Here is a 20,468-nt window from a genome sequence, read left to right as displayed (position 1 = left end):
GTCCACTCTCACTGCTGTTGTTTAACATAGTGTTGGAAGTTCTAGCATCAGCAATCAGACAACAAAAGGAAATCAAAGGCATCAAAATTGGCAAAGATGAAGTTAAGCTTTCACTTTTTGCAGATGACATGATATTATGCATGGAAAATCCAATAGACTCCACCAAAAGTCTGCTAGAACTGATACAGGAATTCAGCAAAGTCGCAGGATACAAAATCAATGTACAGAAATCAGTTGCATTCTTATACACTAATAATGAAGCAACAAAAAGGCAAATAAAGAAACTGATCCCATTCACAATTGCACCAAGAAGCATAAAATACCTAGGAATAAACCTAACCAAAGATGTAACAGATCTGTATGCTGAAAACTATAGAAAGCTTATGAAGGAAATTGAAGAAGATATAAAGAAATGGAAAAACATTCCATGCTCATGGATTGGAAGAATAAATATTGTTAAAATGTCAATACTACCCAAAGCTATCTACACATTCAATGCAATCCCAATCAAAATTGCACCAGCATTCTTCTCAAAGCTAGAACAAGCAATCCTAAAATTTGTATGGAACCACAAAAGGCCCCAAATAGCCAAAGTAATTTTGAAGAAGAAGACCAAAGCACGAGGCATCACAATCCCAGACTTTAGCCTCTACTACAAAGCTGTCATCATCAAGACAGCATGGTATTGGCACAAAAACAGACACATAGACCAATGGAATAGAATAGAAACCCCAGAACTAGACCCACAAAAGTATGGCCAACTAATCTTTGACAAAGCAGGAAAGAATATCCAGTGGAAAAAAGATAGTCTCTTTAACAAATGGTGCTGGGAGAACTGGACAGCAACATGCAGAAGGATGAAACTAGACCACTTTCTTACACCATTCACAAAAACAAACTCAAAATGGATAAAGGACCTGAATGTGAGACAGGAAACCATCAAAACCATAGAGGAGAAAGCAGGAAAAGACCTCTCTGACCTCAGCCGCAGCAATTTCTTACTTGATACATCTCCAAAGGCAAGGGAATTAAAAGCAAAAATGAACTATTGGGACCTCATGAAGATAAAAAGCTTCTGCACTGCAAGGAAACACTCAACAAAACTAAAAGGCAACCAATGGAATGGGAAAAGATATTTGCAAATGACATATCAGACAAAGGGCTAGGATCCAAAATCTATAAAGAGCTCACCAAACTCCACACCCGAAAAACAAATAACCCAGTGAAGAAATGGGCAGAAAACATGAACAGACACTTCTCTAAAGAAGACATCCAGATGGCCAACAGGCACATGAAAAGATGTTCAACGTCGCTCCTCATCAGGGAAATACAAATCAAAACCACACTCAGCTATCACATCACGCCAGTCAGAGTGGCTAAAATTAACAAATCAGGAGACTATAGATGCTGGAGAAGATGTGGAGAAATGGGAACCCTCTTGCACCATTGGTGGGAATGCAAACTGCTTCAGCTGCTCTGGAAATAAGTGAAATAAGTCATAAAGAGAAAGACAGATAGCATATGTTTTCACTCTTATGTGGATCCTGAGAAACTTAACAGAAGTCCATGGAGGAGGGAAAGAGACAAAAAAAAGGTTAGAAAGGGAGAGAGCCAGAGCATAAGAGACTCTTAAAAATTGAAAAAAACTGAGGGTTGGTGGGGGGTAGGAGGGAGGGGAGGGTGGGTGATGGGTATTGAGGAAGGCAACTTTTGGGATGAACACTGGGTGTTGTATGGAAAACCAATTTGACAATAAATTTCCAATTTAAAAAAATGGTGGATGGGAAAAAAGAGAATAAATGCTTGTATTATATCAAGAAAGAGACCCGTGTACACAGAATATATTGTCAGCCCAATGTTCAAGAGAGGCCATAACACCTCATGAAAGGAGGCTTTCACAAGAAAGAACAGAGACATTTGATGGAAGAAATGAAACATTTTTATTGAGAATAAGGGATTTGCCCAAATGTGGGATGTTCAGATCCTCACCACAGTCACATCACAGAATCCATATTAAGGGAGTAAGGCCAACACTTTTTGGAAAACTGTTAGATGATACGCCATAGCCTCAATTCGCAAGATAACATGCCACAAATGTTACTGGAGGTCAAATCTTCTATGACACATGAAGTGTTCCCGATATATAAATCTTGGGGTATAGATCCTTGAATGAGTCTTCTCTTAAGACGTGTCATTTCAGAAGCAAGTGGGGTTTGGAGAGTGATGTTCTAGCAGCAAGAGGAATAACATCTTCTATAGAAAAATGGCCGGTAGCCACAGAAGTTGGAGCCATAGCCATAGCCACAGCCATATCCGGTGCCATAGCCACAGCAGGAGCCATAGCCACAGCCATAATAGGGACCGCATCCACAGCCATAGCCATATCCACAGCCATAGCCACAGGAGTTGCCGTAGTTGCAACACATCTTGCCAAGAGAAGAGAATTCACGTGGGTTGTGAGAGGATGTGGTGAAGTGCATGTCTTCTACTTGCTTTGGACCCTTATATACTGTCAGTAATTAGAAGAGCATGTCACTCATCCCCTGACTTACCCAACAAATATGTAAGCAACTGTGCTGTGCCAGTCACTGTCAACAATGAACAATGTCTTGGGCAACGTGAGCTCATTATTAAGGAGACTCCAGGTTTATTAAAAACAGCATTTTATTTCATTCTGCTAAAAAACATTTCTCGGTAGAATCATGGACTCTAAGTAAAACCAAAATCCATGTTCACACTCTTCAATCATTTAATAAGAAGGCTGAGGGGTTTTTAGGAACTATTTCTCCTTCTTGATCTCTCCACACTTGTAAAACATCTACCTCTGTCCATAAGGAAAGAAAAATTCATCTCCTTTCTGGAATCATTGCAATATCTTACCAGGCTTCTTGCACCCACATACCTGCTGCAGATACCTACTGGCTCTGTGTGGTAAAACCTAGGATGATGCCCATTTCAGGACACAGAATAGCCCTCAACATCATTGAAATTCCTCATGTCAAATGTCAAAAGTGCTGAGATCAAGAAACCTACCTAACCTACTTTTGTAGCCTCACATCTATAAATGAGATTCTCTCTTTACTAGTGTCTAAGTCCAAATATTCCCTTTCTTCTCAACTAAACTGAAACTCCAACCTTTCACTCACCAGACACACAGTGGTGGGGAGGGGGGATACTGTTTGTTTGTTTGTTTGTTTGTGATGTTTTTGCTTATCTTCATTGTTTATGTCACTATGTTCATATCCAGGCAGAATCCAAAATTTAAATTACTTTTCACTGTGACAACTATGAAATCCTAGTTGGAAATGAGTACAAATTCAGGTATCATTTCTTCTACTCCACACTCAAATTTCAACACCAAGAAATGAGAGTCATCCAGTCCTTTATTGAATGACTTCTACAGGGATTTTAATAAAACTGCTGATTTCCTTTTCGGAGAAGTTTCATTATTAGATATTTTTCCTCCAGTTGAGAATATTTCCTACTGTTTTTTTTCTAACATTGCTTATGGGTTATCTGAATACTCCACTATGCTTCGTCCCTAACAACAAATATAAAACATATATATCCCCTTACAAATGTTCTTTACCTTTAATTTTCCTACTTTTCCATCATTAGTGAAATTCAAAACCATAAATTCCAATGCACGAGACATGATACTTTTTAAACAGCCACTCTCTGGTCACAATGCCCAAGAACTATTGAAAAACACTTCCTATCTTTATTGCCTTATTTCTATACACTTCCATTAAGAGCTCAGAACACTGATGTTTAATGGCAGAAAAAGATCTTTTCTTCTGTGTGTCCTTGAATCATCGGTTAGTTCTAAGCATAGTGCCTGGCACATAATCTCAACTCAATATTTCTGCCAATAACAAACAGACACATTAAAACAAAACCATGTTCAAACGTTGGTATCACTTAGAATCTATAAGAATGTGGATATAGGTCATAATGTTCTCAATTCATTCAAGCCGAAAGTTCCAAATGTTCATGGCTAAAACAGTCACAAATTTCACCTTTTGAAGATATCTGTTAGTTTTCAAAGTCATTTCTACAGATACAAGTTGTCTCATATGCCTAATAAATGGTAAACCCTTTACTAGAAATAGAACGTATGAGATAGGTGCCTAATGAATACTATTCTGCCTTCTTTCAGGTAGTGTTCAATGAAAACGAACCTAATGAAACCATAAGTTAGATGTTCAACAAACTGTAATGATTGGAATTGACTGTCCCTGTGTATACAATTTTCTCACCTCTGATTTATCCAGAGCACAGTCTCCAGAAGTGACTTACAGATGTTCCATCTCTGAGAATTGTCCAGCTCTTGAAAGAACATCTCTTTCCTCGTCAGTAAGACACATTATATCCTGGGTGTAGTTTCCCTCCAGGACTGACCTTGATGGCAGAGCCATCTTCCCTGGAATTGGCCATGTGGTGGAGTCTCCAGGACCAAGGGTTCTCAGACCCAGACTTTGTGCAGTGACCCTTGTCATGGAGATGAGACATTGAGTCTTTTATTCTGCTGGTTGAAATTGTGTCTGAAAGACTTTTTTTGTTGTAGGATCTAAATGTTAGAGGTCTGGAAAGGCATAAGTGAGAAGCACACTGAAATCAGAATCCAACAAAAGTAGTAAGCTATCAAACTTAGAAAATCAATCTGGAACTATTAATCTCATTCTATTTCTGCCCCACACAAAGACAGCCCATTTAAAGCACTAGCCATTGTTCTTTTGCACTAAAAATTGGGGCACCACTGATCATACCCAAAACTTCATGATTTTCTCTTTCCCCTTTACAACTGTATTTCTAGTATTTTCTTGAAAGTAACATCAGTTCATTTGACACAAAATGTCAAAAAACCTCCTTCAATTAATTCTCCAGAGCTTAAACCTGCACTCTCTTCCCAAGAATGCTATGTTATTCGCACCATAGGAATTATCTCTCTAAATTTATCTGATTAATCCTTCTTCTTTTTTTTTTTATTAACCTACAAGAATGGAACCACTCTGAGAGCAAGAAATTCACCTATAACTTTTCTACTGTGCCTTCAGGGTGTAAGACAGTTCCCTTTCAAAAACATTCAAATCGATTTGGAAATTAATTGACTTAAATCAATTTACTCAAACTCATATGCCAACAAATGTATTTGCACTTCCATAAAAATGCAGATGTTACAATAACACATTATTCTCTTGCTTTTCATTTCCTTACTATTTTATATCTCAGCAGAGGCAGCTCCCAATTTCTCATTAATCCCAAAATTCTCTCTTCAATTCCTTTCATCCTTGAAGCACTCATGCCATACTTCCTCCCTCTTGAGCTTGTGTCACAACTTCCCAAAGAGGTGTCCTAACTCCTCCTCTTACCCCTCCAGCCTTCAGCTCCAATCTAGATACAGTGTTATCTCAAGGACATACTCCTTACACAGTGTGATTTATGTTGAGGAGTTATGGATACAAGAAATAGGTGAAGATATTATCTCTGATGCACATAAGAGAAGAAATGCTTATATTATATCTAGGAAGAGACCCAGGTTCATGAAATATATTGTTGCCCAAGATTCAAAAGATAACATAAGACCTCAGAAAGGATTCATTCACAAGCAAGAACACAAAGATTTGTTAGAAAAAAATGAAACATTTTTATTGAGAATAAGGGATTTGCCTCACTGTGGGATTTTAGATATGTTGCCACAGTCTCAACAAAGAACCCAGATTAGGGAAGTAAAGACTAACATTTGGAAAATAGTCAGAGGATACCACATAGCCTTCAGCCACAGGATGCCTTCATACAAATGCTAACTTGAGGTCACAAATTCCCGAAAGCATGCAATATTTTGGATATAGAAATCTTGGGGTATAACTCAATGAATCAGCCCTCCCTTAAGCCGGGCCGTTCAGAAGCAAATGTGTCTTGGACAGTGATGTTCTAGCAGCAAGAAGAATAACATCTTCTATACCAAAATGGCCGGTAGCCACAGCAACCAGAGCCATAGCCACAGCCACAGCCATATCTGGGGCCATAGCCACAGCAGGAGCCGTATCCACAGCCATATCCACAGCCATAGCCAGGTCCATAACTACAGCCATAATAGGGCCTATAGCCACAGCCATAGCCATAGCCACAGCCATAGCCACAGGAGTTGCCGTAGTTGCAACACATCTTGTCAAGAGAAGAGATTTCACGTGGGTTGCGAGAGGATGTGGTGAACTGTGTGTCTTCTACTAGCCTTGGACCTTTATATACTGTCAGTAATTGGCAGAACATACCATTCATCCCCTGACATACCCAACAAATATGTAAGCACTTCTGGTATGCCACTCACTGTCAACAATCAATAAATGTCTTGGGAAATGTGACTTCATTCTTTGGAGTCTCCAGTTATATTTAAAGAACAGCATTTTAATTTGTTCTGCCAAAGAATCTCTCACTAGAATCATGGGCCATACGTAAAACTGGTACCCACCTTCACAACTTACTGTCATTTAATTTACCTTATGTATCATCATTGAGGGACATTTAGGAAAATTTGGTCCTCTTGATCTCTCCTCTTTCCTAAACTATCTACCTGTCCCCATAGGGAAGGAAATAACTCCCATCTCCCTTCTGGAATCATTGCAAATTTTTGCCTGCCGGCTTACACCCAGATACCTACTGCAGATACCTACTAGCTCCATGTGTGATAAACAAGGGAAGATGCTAATTCCAGCCATCAGAACAAAGCCCAACAACACTGGAACTTCTGCTGTACAATGCCAATAGTGTTGAGATCTAGAAACCTTGGTTTGAATCTCACATCTATATATTCTCTCTTTATTGGTATCTAATTCCAAATACTTCCTTTTTTTCTAAACTAAACACTTTATCCAATCATTCCATTACCAGACATGAAGTCAAAAAGGAAGGAAGGAAGGAAGGAAGGAAGGAAGGAAGGAAGGAAGGAAGGAAGGAATAAGAAAGAAAGAAAGAAAGAAAGAAAGAAAGAAAGAAAGAAAGAAAGAAAGAAGAAAGAAGGAAGGAAGGAAGGAAGGAAGGAAGGAAGGAAGGAAGGAAGGGAGAAATAAAGGTGTTTCTGCCTTTTGTTTGCATGGTTGTTTCTTGGGATATTCTGCTCTTCTTGGTTGTCTATGCTTTACATCAATCACCATTTTATGAATCCAAAATTTGCATTACTTTTTACTATGACAACTATAAAATCCAAGCTGGAAGGGTGTATAAACTCAGGAAAATCATTCCTTCTACTCCTCGCTAAAATTTCCCATCAAAGAAATGTGGGACATCCAGTCTTTTCCTGAATGCTTTCAACCGGGAATTTCATAAAACTGCTGATTTCCTTTCCTGTGATCTTTCCTTAGTAGACATTTTTCCTTCAGTTGACAGTATTTCCTACTACTTTTAGACTGGGGTATGTGATCCCTCTGCTGTGATTCATCCCTTAAAACAAATTTAAGGAAAATTTAAGGAAAATTAAAAGAAATTAAGGAAAATACCCACTACAATTGTTCTTTAGCTTAATTTTCGCTATTTTTCTACCATTGTTGAAATTCACAACTATAAGCTCTAATGCACAAAATCCCTAGAATACACACTTTGCTTTTCTAACACCCTCTTTCTTGTCACAATACTCCTGACCTATTGAAAAAGTTTTCTAGCTCTATTGCATTATTTCTAGTACCTTTCCATTCAGGTTTCTGAATACAGATGCATAATGGCAGGGAAAAAAAGTCTCTTATTCTGTGCACCCTTCTTTCCAGAGAAAGTATAGCCTCGCACATAATTTCAATTCTGTCAGTATTTGTCCAATTAAAAAATGCATTAGACAAAACCGTGTTCCAATGTTGTTGTGACATTTAGAAGTTATAAAATAATCCAATATATTATCTCAATATTCTCATTCCATTCAACCCGAAAATCTCCAATATTCTTGGACTAAGAGAGTCTCAAATTTCACACCTTAAAGATAGTTGTCTGAGGGTGCCTGGGTGGCTAGTTGGTTAAGTGTCCAACCTCAGCTCAGGTGATGATCTTACGGTTTGTGAGTTCGAGCCCCGTGTAGTGCTCTGTGCTGACAGCCTGGAGACTGAAGCCTGATTCAGATTCTGTGTCTCTTTCTCACTCTGCCCCTCCCACGCTGACACTCTGTCTCTCAAAAAAATAAATAAATAAATGAAAAAAAATCCAAATAAATAAATGAATAAATGAATAAATGAATAAATAAATAAATAAATAAATAAATAAATAAATAAAGTTGTCATTTGTGAACACATTGTTCCATATGTTCTTCTATGCCATATAAATAACCAGAACTTTACTAGATATATAAATTATAATATACGTGCCTAATTGATGATATTCTTCCCTCCTTCAGAAGCCTTCAAAGACAAGGAACATAATGGAACAATGAATAGATTTTCAACAAACTGTAATTATTAGAATTCTTTTCCCTGTTTGTACGATGTACCCATCCTAGACTAACTCACAGCACACTCAGTCATCACATCAGATTTAGAATATCTCATGTGTGATAATTCCATCCCTTGAAAGAAGGCTTAATTCTTCATCAGCAGGACACTTACTATACGGGGCATAGCCTCCATCCAGGGCTGACCTCGATGGCAAGGCCATCCTCCTTGGAATTTGACATGGTTTAGAGTCTCCTGGCTCTAGGATCCTCACACTCAGACTTTGTGCACTCACCTTTGCCATGCATATGAGTCAGTGATTGGTTATTCACCGCTGGTTGAATTTGAGTCTGAAACACATTTTCTTTTTTTTTTTAATTTTTTTTCAACGTTTATTTTTATTTTTGGGACAGAGAGAGACAGAGCATGAACGGGGGACGGGCAGAGAGAGAGGGAGACACAGAATCGGAAACAGGCTCCAGGCTCTCAGCCCAGAGCCCGACGTGGGGCTCGAACTCCCAGACCGCGAGATCGTGACCTGGCTGAAGTCCGACACTTAACCGACTGCGCCACCCAGGCGCCCAGAAATACATTTTCTATTATAGGATCTAAAGGTGAGAGTTCTGGAATGGCACCTAAGAAAGGACACTGAAGTCAGACCCCAACAAACGGAAGGTTCTCAAACTCAAAAAGGACTGGGCTTCTCATCCCATTCTTGTATACGCACCAGGGAAGACACTGAAGGACACCATTAAAGCCCTACTCCTTCCTCTTTTTAACTGAAAATTGTGGCACCACTGATCATACCCAACACATAATGAATTTCTCTTCCCCTTTCTCCTTAGTACTGCCCTTTCTAGCCATTCTTTCAACTTGATCAGTTCGTTTGACACCAAACATCAAAGTACCACCCCGAATTATCTCTCCAATATTTAATGAACCTTCATTCTCTTCCCCAGGAAGCTGTTTTATTCTCTCCAAGCAAATTATGTGTCTAAATTTGTCATAATTAATTTGTAACATATTTATTAACACCAACAAAATGTAAACTCTCTGAGAGTAGGAAATACATCTGCAATTTTTCTACTATGTATTCATTGTGTTGGATGGTTCTCTTTCAAACACATTCAAAAGGATTTGTCAATTGAGTGATTTAAATCAACTTCTTCAAACTCAATTTATGCCAACAAATATATTAGCAAATCCATCCAATTCAGATGATATGATACCACGCTATGCTTCTAACGTACCCTTTCCTTGGTTCTTTACACTTCAGCTGAGGCTGAATTTCTCATGAATACCAGAAACTCTCTCTTCCATCACATTCATTCTTTAAGTGATCAGGCCACACCCCCTTCCCCTTTGGCTTCTGTCACAACCTCCCAGGAGATGCCATCCCTTCTCATCCTTGTCTTTTCCCTCCACATCCATTCTACCTACAGTGTGATTTCCAGGGCACAGTTCTGCAGTACTGTGCTAGAGATATGAAACATAGGTGGAGAATACATTATATCGATGCATGTAAGAGAAGAAATGCTTGTATGATATCAAGAAAGAGACCCGGTACATGAAATATATTGTCAGTCCAATTTTCAAGAGAGACCATAACACCTAGAGAAAGGAGGCTTTCTCAAGAGAGACTAGAGACATTTGATAGAAGGAATGAAACATTTTTATTGAGAATAAGGGATTTGCCCAAATGTGGGATGTTCAAATCCTTACCACAGTCACAACACAGAATCCATATTAAGGGAGTAAGCCAACACTTTTTGGAAAACTGTTAGATGATATTCCATAGCCTCAAGCCACAAGATGCCATATTACAAATGTTACTGGAGGTCAAATCTTCTATGACACATGCAATGTTCCCGATATATAAATCTTGGAGTATAGATCCTTGAAGGAGCCTTCTCTAAAGGCGTGTCATTTCAGAAGCAAGTGGGGTTTGGACAGTGATGTTCTAGCAGGAAGAGGAATAACATCTTCTATAGAAAAATGGCCGGTAGCCACAGAAGTTGGAGCCATAACCATAGCCACAGCCATATCCGGTGCCATAGCCACAGCCATAACGGAGGCCATAGCCACAGCCATAATAGGGACCGCATCCACAGCCATAGCCATATCCGCAGCCATAGCCACAGGAGTTGCCGTAGTTGCAACACATCTTGCCAAGAGAAGAGAATTCACGTGGGTTGTGAATGGAAGTGGTGAAGTGTGTGTCTTCTATTTGCTATGGACCCTTATATACTGTCAGTAATTAGCAGAGCATGTCACTCATCCCCTGACTTACCCAACAAATATGTAAGCAACTGTGCTGTGCCAGTCACTGTCAACAATCAACAATGTCTTGGGCAGTGTGAGCTCATTATTAAGGAGACACCAGTTTTATTAAAACAGCATTTTATTTCATTCTGCCAAAAAACACTTCTCAGTAGAATCATGGACTCTAAGTAAAACCAAACTCCATGTTCACAATCTCCGAAAATTTAACAAGAAGGCTGAGGGGTTTTTAGGAACTATTTCTCCTTCTTGATCTCTCCACACTTGTAAAACATCTACCTCTGTCCATAAGGAAAGAAAAATTCATCTCCTTTCTGGAATCATTGCAAGATTTTACCAGGCTTCTTGCACCCACATACCTGCTGCAGATATCTACTGGCTCTGTGTGGTAAAACCTAGGACGATGCCCATTTCATGACACAGAAAATCCCTCAACACCACTGAAGTGCCTCATGTCAATGTCAAAAGTGCTGAGATCGAGAAACCTAGCTTTATACCCTCACATCTATAAATTAGATTCTCTCTTTACTCGTGTCTATGTCCAAAGATTCCCCTCCTTCTCAAATAAACAGAAAGTCCAACCCTTTCATCACCGATATACAGTGGGGGGGGGGGGGGGAGGATGTTGTTTATTTGTTTGTGATGTTTTTGCTTATCTTCAATGTCCAGGTCACTATGTTCATATCCAGGCAGATTCCAAAATTAAACTATTTTTCACTGTGACAACAGTGAAATCCTAGTTGGAAACGAGTACAAATTCAGGTATCATTTCTTCTACTCCACACTCAAATTTCAACCTCAAGAAATGAGAGTCATCCAGTCCTTTATTGAATGACTTCTACAGGGATTTTAATAAAACTGCTGATTTCCTTTTCGGAGAAGTTTCATTTTTAGATATTTTTCCTTCGGTTGAGAATATTTCTTACTGTTTTTTTTTTCTAATATTGCTTATGGGTTATCTGATCACTCCACTATGCTTCATCCCTAACAACAAATATAACACATATATATCCCCTTACAAATGTTCTTTACCTTTAATTTTCCTACTTTTCCATCATTATTGAAATTCAAAACCATAAATTCCAATGCACGAGACATGATACTTTTTAAATAGCCCCTCTCTGGTCACAATGCCCAAGAACTATTGAAAAACACTTCCTATCTTTATTGCCTTATTTCTATACACTTCCATTAAGAGCTCGGGACACTGATGTTTAATGGCAAAAAAAATATTTTCTTCTGTGTGTCCTTGAATCATTGGTTAGTTCTAAGCATAGTGCCTGGCACATAATCTCAACTCAATATTTCTGCCAATAACAAACAGACACATTAAAACAAAACCATGTTCAAACGTTGGTATCACTTAGAATCTATAAGAATGTGGATATAGGTCATAATGTTCTCAATTCATTCAAGCCGAAAGTTCCAAATGTTCATGGCTAAAACAGTCAAAAATTTCACCTTTTGAAGATATCTGTTAGTTTTCAAAGTCATTTCTACAGATATACAAGTTATGTCATATACCTAATAAATGGTAAACCCTTTACTAGAAATAGAAAGTATGAGATACGTGCCTAATAAATACTACTTTGCCTTCTTTCAGGTAGTGTTCAATGAAAATGAACGTCCTGAAACCATAAGTTCTATGTTCAACAAACTGTAATGATTGGAATTGACTCTCCCTGTGTATACAATTTTCTCACCTCTGATTTATCCAGAACACAGTCAGTCCCCAGAAATGACTTACAGATGTTCCATCTGTGAGAATTGTCCAGCTCTTGAAAGAACATCTCTTTCCTCGTCAGTAAGACACATTATATCCTGGGCGTAGTTTCCCTCCAGGACTGACCTTGATGGCAGAGCCATCTTCCTTGGAACTGGCCAAGTTGTGGAGTCTCCAGAACCAAGGTTCTCAGACCCAGAATTTGTGCAGTGACCCTTGCCATGGAGATGAGACAGGGAGTCTTTTATTCTGCGGGTTGAAATTGTGTCTGAAAGACAATTTTGTTGTAGGATCTAAATGTTAGAGGTCTGGAAAGTCACATGAGAGAAACTCACTGAAATCAGAATCCATCAAAGTAGTACGTATTCAAACTCAGAAGATCAACTGGAACTATTTATTACATTTTATATCTGCTCCATTAGAGAGCCCATTTAAGGCACTAGCCATTGTTCTTTTGCACTAAAACTCGTGGCACCACTATTCATACCAAAACCTTATGTATTTCTCTTTCTACTTTACATTTACAACTGTCCTTTCTAGTATTTCTGGAAACTGACATGAGTTCATGTGACAGAACATGTCAAAATACATCCTTGAACTAATTCTGCAATACTTCAATCTTCTCAAGGATGCTGTTTTATTCACACCATAGGAATTATCTCTCTAAATTTATCTGAATTAATTCTTTTTTTTTTTAACCTACTAGAATGAGACCATCTGACAGCAAGAAATTCACTTATAATTTTTCTACTGTGCCTTCAGAGTGTATGACAGTTCCCTTTCAAAAACATTCAAAACGATTTGGAAATTAATGGACTTAAATCAATTTACTGAAACTCAGTATATGCCAAAAAATGTATTTGCACTTCCATCAAAATGCAGATAATACAATATCACGTTTTTCTTTTGCTTCTCATTTCCTTAGTTTCTTACATCTCAACAGAGGCGGCTCCCAATTTCTCATTAATCCCAAAATTTCTCTCTTCAACCACATTCATCCTCGAAGCACTCAGGCCATACTTCCTCCCCCTTGGGCTTGTGTCATAACTTCCCAAAGAGGTGTCCTAACTCTTCCTCTTACCCCTCCAGCCTTCAGCTCCATTCTAGATACAGTGTTACCTCAAGGAAATAGTTCTTACACAGTGTGATTTATGTTGCAGTGTTATGGATACAAGAAATAGGAGAAGACATTATCTCCGATGCACATAAGAGAAGAAATGTTTATATTATATCTAGGAAGAGACCCAGGTCCATGAAATATATTGTTGCCCGAGTTTCAAAAGATGCCATACACCTCAAAGTGGAGTCATTCATTAGCCAGAACACAGAGATTACTTAGAAAAAAATGAAATATTTTTATTGAGAATAAGGGATTTGCCTCACTGTGGGATTTTAGATATGTTGCCACAGTCTCAACAAAGAACCCAGATTAGGGAAGTGAAGACTAACATTTGGAAAATAGTCAGAGGATACCACATAGCCTTCAGCCACAGGATGCCTTCATACAAATGCTAACTAGAGGTCACAATACCGAAAGCATGCAATTCATTGGATATAGAAATCTTGGGGTATAAATCAATGAATCAGCCCTCCCTTAAGCCATGCCACTTCAGAAGCAAATGTGTCTTGGACAGTGATGTTCTAGCAGCAAGAAGAATAACATCTTCTATACCAAAATGGCCGGTAGCCACAGCAACCAGAGCCATAGCCACAGCCACAGCCATATCTGGTGCCATAGCCACAGCAGGAGCCGTATCCACAGCCATATCCACAGCCATAGCCAGGTCCATAACTATAGCCGTAATAGGGCCCATAGCCACAGCCATAGCCATATCCGCAGCCATAGCCACAGGAGTTGCCGTAGTTGCAACACATCTTGTCAAGAGAAGAGATTTCACGTGGGTTGCGAGAGGATGTGGTGAACTGTGTGTCTTCTACTAGCCTTGGACCTTTATATACTGTCAGTAATTGGCAGAACATACCATTCATCCCCTGACATACCCAACAAATATGTAAGCACTTCTGGTATGCCACTCACTGTCAACAATCAATAAATGTCTTGGGAAATGTGACTTCATTCTTTGGAGTCTCCAGTTATATTTAAAGAACAGCATTTTAATTTGTTCTGCCAAAGAATCTCTCACTAGAATCATGGGCCATACGTAAAACTGGTACCCACCTTCACAACTTACTGTCATTTAATTTACTTATGTATCATCATTGAGGGACATTTAGGAAAATTTGGTCCTCTTGATCTCTCCTCTTTCCTAAACTATCTACCTGTCCCCATAGGGAAGGAAATAACTCCCATCTCCTTTCTGGAATCATTGCAAATTTTTGCCTGCCTGCTCACACCCAGATACCTACTGCAGATACCTACAAGCTCCATGTGTGATAAACGAGGGAAGATGCTAATTCCAACCAACAGAACAAAGCCCAACAACACTGAAACTTCTGCTGTACAATGCCAATAGTGTTGAGATCTAGAAACCTTGGTTTGTAACCTCACATCTATATATTCTCTCTTTATTGGTGTCCAATTCCAAATTCTTCCTTTTTTTCTCAACTAAACCCATTATTCAATCATTCCATTGCCAGACATAAAGTCAAAAAGAAAACAAGAAGCAAAGAAGGAAGGAAGGAAGGAAGGAAGGAAGGAAGGAAGGAAGGAAGGAATTAGAAAGAATGAAAGAAAGAAAGAAAGAGACAAAGAAAAAGAGAAAGAAAGAAAGAAAGAAAGAAAGAAAGAAAGAAAGAAAGAAAGAAGGAAGGAAGGTGTCTCTGTTTTTTGTTTGTATGGTTGTTTCTTGGGATGTTTCTGCTCATATTCATTGTCTACTCTTTACATCAATCACCATTTTATGGTCTGGCAGAATCCAAAATGTGTATTACTTTTTACTGTGACAACTCTAAAATCCAAGCTGGAAGGGAGTACAAACTCAGGAAGATCATTCCTCTACTCCACGCTAAAATTTCCCATCAAAGAAATGAGTGACATCCAGTCTTTTACTCAATGCTTTCACCTGGGAATTTCATAAAACTGCTGATTTCCTTTCCTGTGATCTTTCCTTTCTAGACATTTTTCCTTCAGTTGACAGTATTTCCTACGACTTTTAGACTACTCTATCTGATCACGCTGCTCTAATTCATCCCTTACCAGAAGTTTAAGGAAAATTTACCCACTACAATTGTTCTTTGGCTTAATTTTCTCTACTTTTTTACCATTCTTGAAATTCACAGCTATAAACTCTAATGCACAAAATCCCTAGAATACACGCTTTGCTTTTCTAACAACCCCTTTCTTGTCACAATACCCTGAACTATTGGAAAAGTTTTCCAGCTTTCTTGAAGTATTTCTAACCTGAACTTTCCATTCAGGTTTCTGAATACAGATCCATAATGGCAGAAAAATAATCTCCTCTTCTGTGCACCCCTCTTTCCAGATGAAGTAGAGCCTGGCACATAATTTGAATTCCATCAATATTTCCCCAGTAAAGAAATGCATTAAACAAAATCGTGTTCAAATGTTGGTGTGCCATTAGAAGTTATAAGATAATTAAATATATTATCACCATGTTCTCATTCCAATCTACTCTTTCCATCCTGAAAGTCTCAAAAGTTTTTAACTAGTGAGACTCAAATATCACATTTTGAGGATACTTGTCCATTTATGAACACCTTGTCACATATGTGCAAGTTATCTTATATACCTAAAAAAATTTTCGACCCTTTATGGATATGTAAATTGTGATATACACGCCTAACTAATGATGTTCTTCCCTACTTCAGAAAGCCTTCAAAGACAAGGAACATAATGGAACAATGAGTAGATTTTTTTTTTAATTTTTTTTTCAACATTTATTTATTTTTGGGACAGAGAGAAACAGAGCATGAACGGGGGAGGGGCAGAGAGAGAGGGAGACACAGAATCGGAAACAGGCTCCAGGCTCTGAGCAGTTAGCCCAGGGCCCGACGCGGGGCTCGAACTCACGGACCGCGAGATCGTGACCTGGCTGATGTCGGACGCTTAACCGACTGCGCCATCCAGGCGCCCCACAATGAGTAGATTTTTAACAAACTGTAATTATTGGAATTCCTTCCCCTGTCTGTAGGATTTACCCACCCTTGACTAACCCAGAGCACAGGCAGTCCTCAGAACAGACTTAGGATGTTCCATATTGAAAACTTCAAACCCTTGACAGAAGCTCTGTTTCTTCCACAGCAGGACACTTAATATCCTGGGCATAGCCTCATGCCAGGGCTGACCTTGATGGCACGGTCATCTTCCTTAGAATTGGCCATGTTGTGGATGGAGACCTTTAGCTCCAGTGTCCTCAGACTCAGAATTCTGCAGTGACTTTTGTCATGGAGATGAGACAGTGAGTCATTTTTTCTGCTGGCAGAAATTGAGTCTGAAGAGACTTTTTTCTGATGTACGCTCTGTTAGAGATCTGGAAGGCATATGAGGAAAAGACACTTTGGTAAGATCCAACACAATAGTAAGCTCGCAACTCCCAAAATATCCCTTGCTTTTTTCCACTACAATATGTGGCACCAACAATCAAAACCCAACCTTCATGAATTTCTCTTTCCCCTTGATACTTACAACTGTTCTTTCTAGCATTTATTTCAAATGGCATCAGTTCATTTGACACAAAATGTCAAAATACCTCCTTGAACTATCTCCGCAATACTTCAGCCTGCAATCTCTTCCCCAGTAAGATGTTTTATTGCCTCCATAGGGATGATCTCTCCAAATTAATTTCAAATAATTCCTACTTATTTTTAAATATCACCATTAGAATGTCAACACTCTGAGAGCAAGAAAGTACTCTAAATTTTCCTCCTGTATCTTCAGAGTATAGGATAGTTCCTTTTCAAAAACATTCTAAACTATTTGTGAGTTAAGTGACTCACAAATCAATTTCCTCACTCTCAATATACGCCAACAAATACATCCGGACTTCCATTCAATTACAGATGATACAATACCACATCTTTCTTCTAAATGTTCCTTTCCTTAGTTCATTAGACACCTGAGTCCATTTCTAATTTCTCGTTAATGCGGAAACTCCCGCTTCCTTTCCATTCATCCTTGAAGTACTCAGGCCACACCTCCTCTCCCTGGAGCATGTGTCACAACCTCCTAAAAAGGTAGCATCTCTCCTTGTCTTTCCTCTCCACCTCCATCCTACACTAAGTGTGATTTCCAGATGAAAGTTCTGAAATATCTGTGATTTGTGTTGAGGTGTGAGGGCCTGGGCATAAGGGGTGGAAGACACAAGTAGAAAAGGCATTTTCTCTGATGCACATAGAGAAGAAACTTTTGCATTATATGAAGGAAGAGCCCTCATGTTCATGAAACATATTGTCACCTAGATTTTCAAGAGAAGTCATAATACTCCAAAAAAAGGAGTAATTCACAAGCAAGAACCCAGAGATATATTAGAAGCAAAGAATCATTTTTATTGAGAATAAGGAATTTGCCCAACTGTGCGGTGTTAGGCTAGTTGCCACAGTCAGATGACAGAATCCAGAATAGGGGAATAAACACCAACATTTATAAAAGAGTCGGATGAAACCATACAGCCTTGAGACACAAGATGCCATTCTAGAAATGTTGCTTGGAGGTGAGAGCCTCTGTGAAGCATGCAATTTCGTGGATATAGAAAATGTGAGGTATGAATCCTTGATTCAGCCCTCTCATTAGATGTGTCTTATTTAGAGGACAATGGGGTGATGTTCTAGCAGCAAGAAGAATAACATCTTCTATAGCAAAATGGCCGGTAACCATAGTAGCCGGAGCCATAGCAGCCGGAGCCATAGCCACAGCCAGAGCCATAGCCACAACCACAGCCATATCTGGGGCCATAGCCACAGCAGGAGCCATATCCACAGCCAGAGCCACAGCCATACCAGGAGCCATATCCACAGCCATAGCCAGGTCCATAACTCCAGTTGTAATAGGGGCCATAGCCACAGCCGTAGCCATAGCCACAGCCATAGCCACAGGAGTTGCCGTAGTTGCAACACATCTTGTCAAGAGAAGAGATTTCACGTGGGTTGCAAGAGGATGTGGTGAACTGTGTGTCTTCTACTAGCCTTGGACCTTTATATACTGTCAGTAATTGGCAGAACATACCATTCATCCCCTGACATACCCAACAAATATGTAAGCACTTCTGGTATGCCACTCACTGTCAACAATCAATAAAAGTCTTGGGAAATGTGACTTCATTCTGTTGGAGTCTCCAGTTATATTTAAAGAACAGCATTTTAATTTGCTCTGCCAAAGAATTCTCTCACTAGAATCATGGGCCATATGTAAAACTGGTATCCACCTTCACAACTTACCGTCACTTAATTTACTTAATATATCACCGTTGAGGGACATTTAGGAAAATTTTGTCCTCTTGCTATATCTTCTTTCCTAGGCTATCTACCTGTCCCCATAGGGAAGGAAATAACTCCCATCTCCATTCTGGAATCATTGCAAATTTTTGCCTGCCTTCTCACACCCAGATACCTACTGCAGATACCTACTAGCTCCAAGTGTGATAAATGAGGGAAGATGCAAATTCCAGTCATCAGAACAAAGCCCAACAACACTGGAACTTCTGCTGTACAATGCCAATAGTGTTGAGATCAAAAACCTTGGTTTGAATCTTACATCTATATATTCTCACTTTATTGGTGTCTAATTGCAAATACTTCCTTTTTTCTTAACTAAACCCTTTATCCAATCATTCCATTACCAGACATGAAGTCAAAAAGAAAACAAGAAAAGAAGGAAGGAAGGAAGGAAGGAAGGAAGGAAAGGAAGGAAGGAAGGTGTCTCTGTTTTTTGTTTGTATGGTGTTTCTTGGGATGTTTTTGCTTATCGTGGTTGTCTAGGCTTTACATAAATCACCATTGTATGAATCTGGCAGAATCCAAAATTTGCATTACTTTTTACTATGACAACTAAAAAATCCAAGCTGGAAGGGAGTACAAACTCAGGAAAATCATTCCTTCTACTCCTCGCTAAAATTTCCCATCAAAGAAATGTGTGACAACCAGTCTTTTACTGAATGCTTTTACCTGGGAATTTCATAAAACTGCTGATTTCCTTTCCTGTGATCTTTCCTTAGTAGACATTTTTCCTTCAGTTGACAGTATTTCCTACTACTTTTAGAATGGGGTATGTGATCCCTCTGCTGTGATTCATCCCTTACAACAAGTTTAAGGAAAATATACCCACTACAATTGTTCTGTAGCTTAATTTTCGCTACTTGTCTACCATTCTTGAAATTCACAACTATAAGCTCCAATGCACAAAATCCCTAGAATACACACTTTGCTTTTCTAACACCCTCTTTCTTGTCACAATACTCCTGACCTATTGAAAAAGTTTTCTAGCTCTATTGCATTTTTTCTAGTACCTTTCCATTTGGTTTCTGAATACAGATGCACAATGGCAGAAAAAAAAATCTTTTATTCTGTGTACCCCTCTTTCCAGATGAAGTACAGCCTTGCACATAATTTGAATTCTGTCAATATTTCTCCAATTAAAAAATGCATTAAGACAAAAATGTGTTCAAATGTTGGTGTGCCATTTAGAAGTTATAAAATAATTCAATATATTATCGCAATATTCTCATTCCATTCAACCTGAAAATCTCCTATATTCTTGGACTAAGAGAGTTTCAAATTTCACACTTTAAAGATAGTTGTCTGGGGATTCCCGGGTGGCTCAGTTGGTTAAGAGCCCAACCTCAGCTCAGGTGATGATCTTACAGTTTGTGATTTCGAGCCCCATGTAGGGCTCTATGCTGACAGCCTGGAGCCTGAAACCTGGTTCACATTCTCTGTCTCCGTCTCACTCTGCCCTTCCCACGTTGACACTATCTCTCAAAAAATAAATAAATAAATGAAAAATTTTCAAATTAATTAATTAATTAATTAATTAATATTGTTGTCTGTTTCTGAACACATTGTTCCATATGTTCTTCTATGCCTTATAAATAACCAGAACTTTACTAGATATGTAAATTATAATATACGTGCCTAATTGATGA

General features: G+C 38.8%; 4 protein-coding genes across 4 annotated transcripts; all 4 read right to left on the bottom strand.

Moving 5' to 3' along the window:
- Positions 1-1,916: 1,916 nt before the first annotated feature.
- On the bottom strand, positions 1,917-2,464 carry LOC122491254 (keratin-associated protein 21-1-like). Its single transcript, XM_043593764.1, has one exon. It carries the CDS (start codon positions 2,424-2,426, stop codon positions 2,229-2,231), a length of 198 nt encoding a protein of 65 aa, XP_043449699.1. The 5' UTR covers positions 2,427-2,464; the 3' UTR covers positions 1,917-2,228.
- A 3,159-nt stretch (positions 2,465-5,623) lies between these two features.
- Positions 5,624-6,206, bottom strand: LOC122491253 (keratin-associated protein 21-1-like). The gene has a single exon (XM_043593763.1). The coding sequence runs from the start codon at positions 6,166-6,168 to the stop codon at positions 5,935-5,937; it is 234 nt and encodes a 77-aa protein (XP_043449698.1). The 5' UTR covers positions 6,169-6,206; the 3' UTR covers positions 5,624-5,934.
- Positions 6,207-13,746: 7,540 nt separating this feature from the next.
- Positions 13,747-14,323, bottom strand: LOC122491252 (keratin-associated protein 21-1-like). Its single transcript, XM_043593762.1, has one exon. The coding sequence runs from the start codon at positions 14,284-14,286 to the stop codon at positions 14,053-14,055; it is 234 nt and encodes a 77-aa protein (XP_043449697.1). The 5' UTR covers positions 14,287-14,323; the 3' UTR covers positions 13,747-14,052.
- A 3,832-nt stretch (positions 14,324-18,155) lies between these two features.
- Positions 18,156-18,446, bottom strand: LOC122492260 (keratin-associated protein 6-2-like). The gene has a single exon (XM_043595975.1). It carries the CDS (start codon positions 18,444-18,446, stop codon positions 18,156-18,158), a length of 291 nt encoding a protein of 96 aa, XP_043451910.1.
- Positions 18,447-20,468: the final 2,022 nt, after the last annotated feature.

The sequence above is a fragment of the Prionailurus bengalensis genome, chromosome C2 (assembly GCF_016509475.1).
Source record: "Prionailurus bengalensis isolate Pbe53 chromosome C2, Fcat_Pben_1.1_paternal_pri, whole genome shotgun sequence".
Classification (NCBI taxonomy): Eukaryota; Metazoa; Chordata; class Mammalia; order Carnivora; family Felidae; genus Prionailurus; species Prionailurus bengalensis.
Note: the sequence above shows the minus strand (reverse complement) of the source record. Positions and strands in the feature narration are given on the sequence as shown.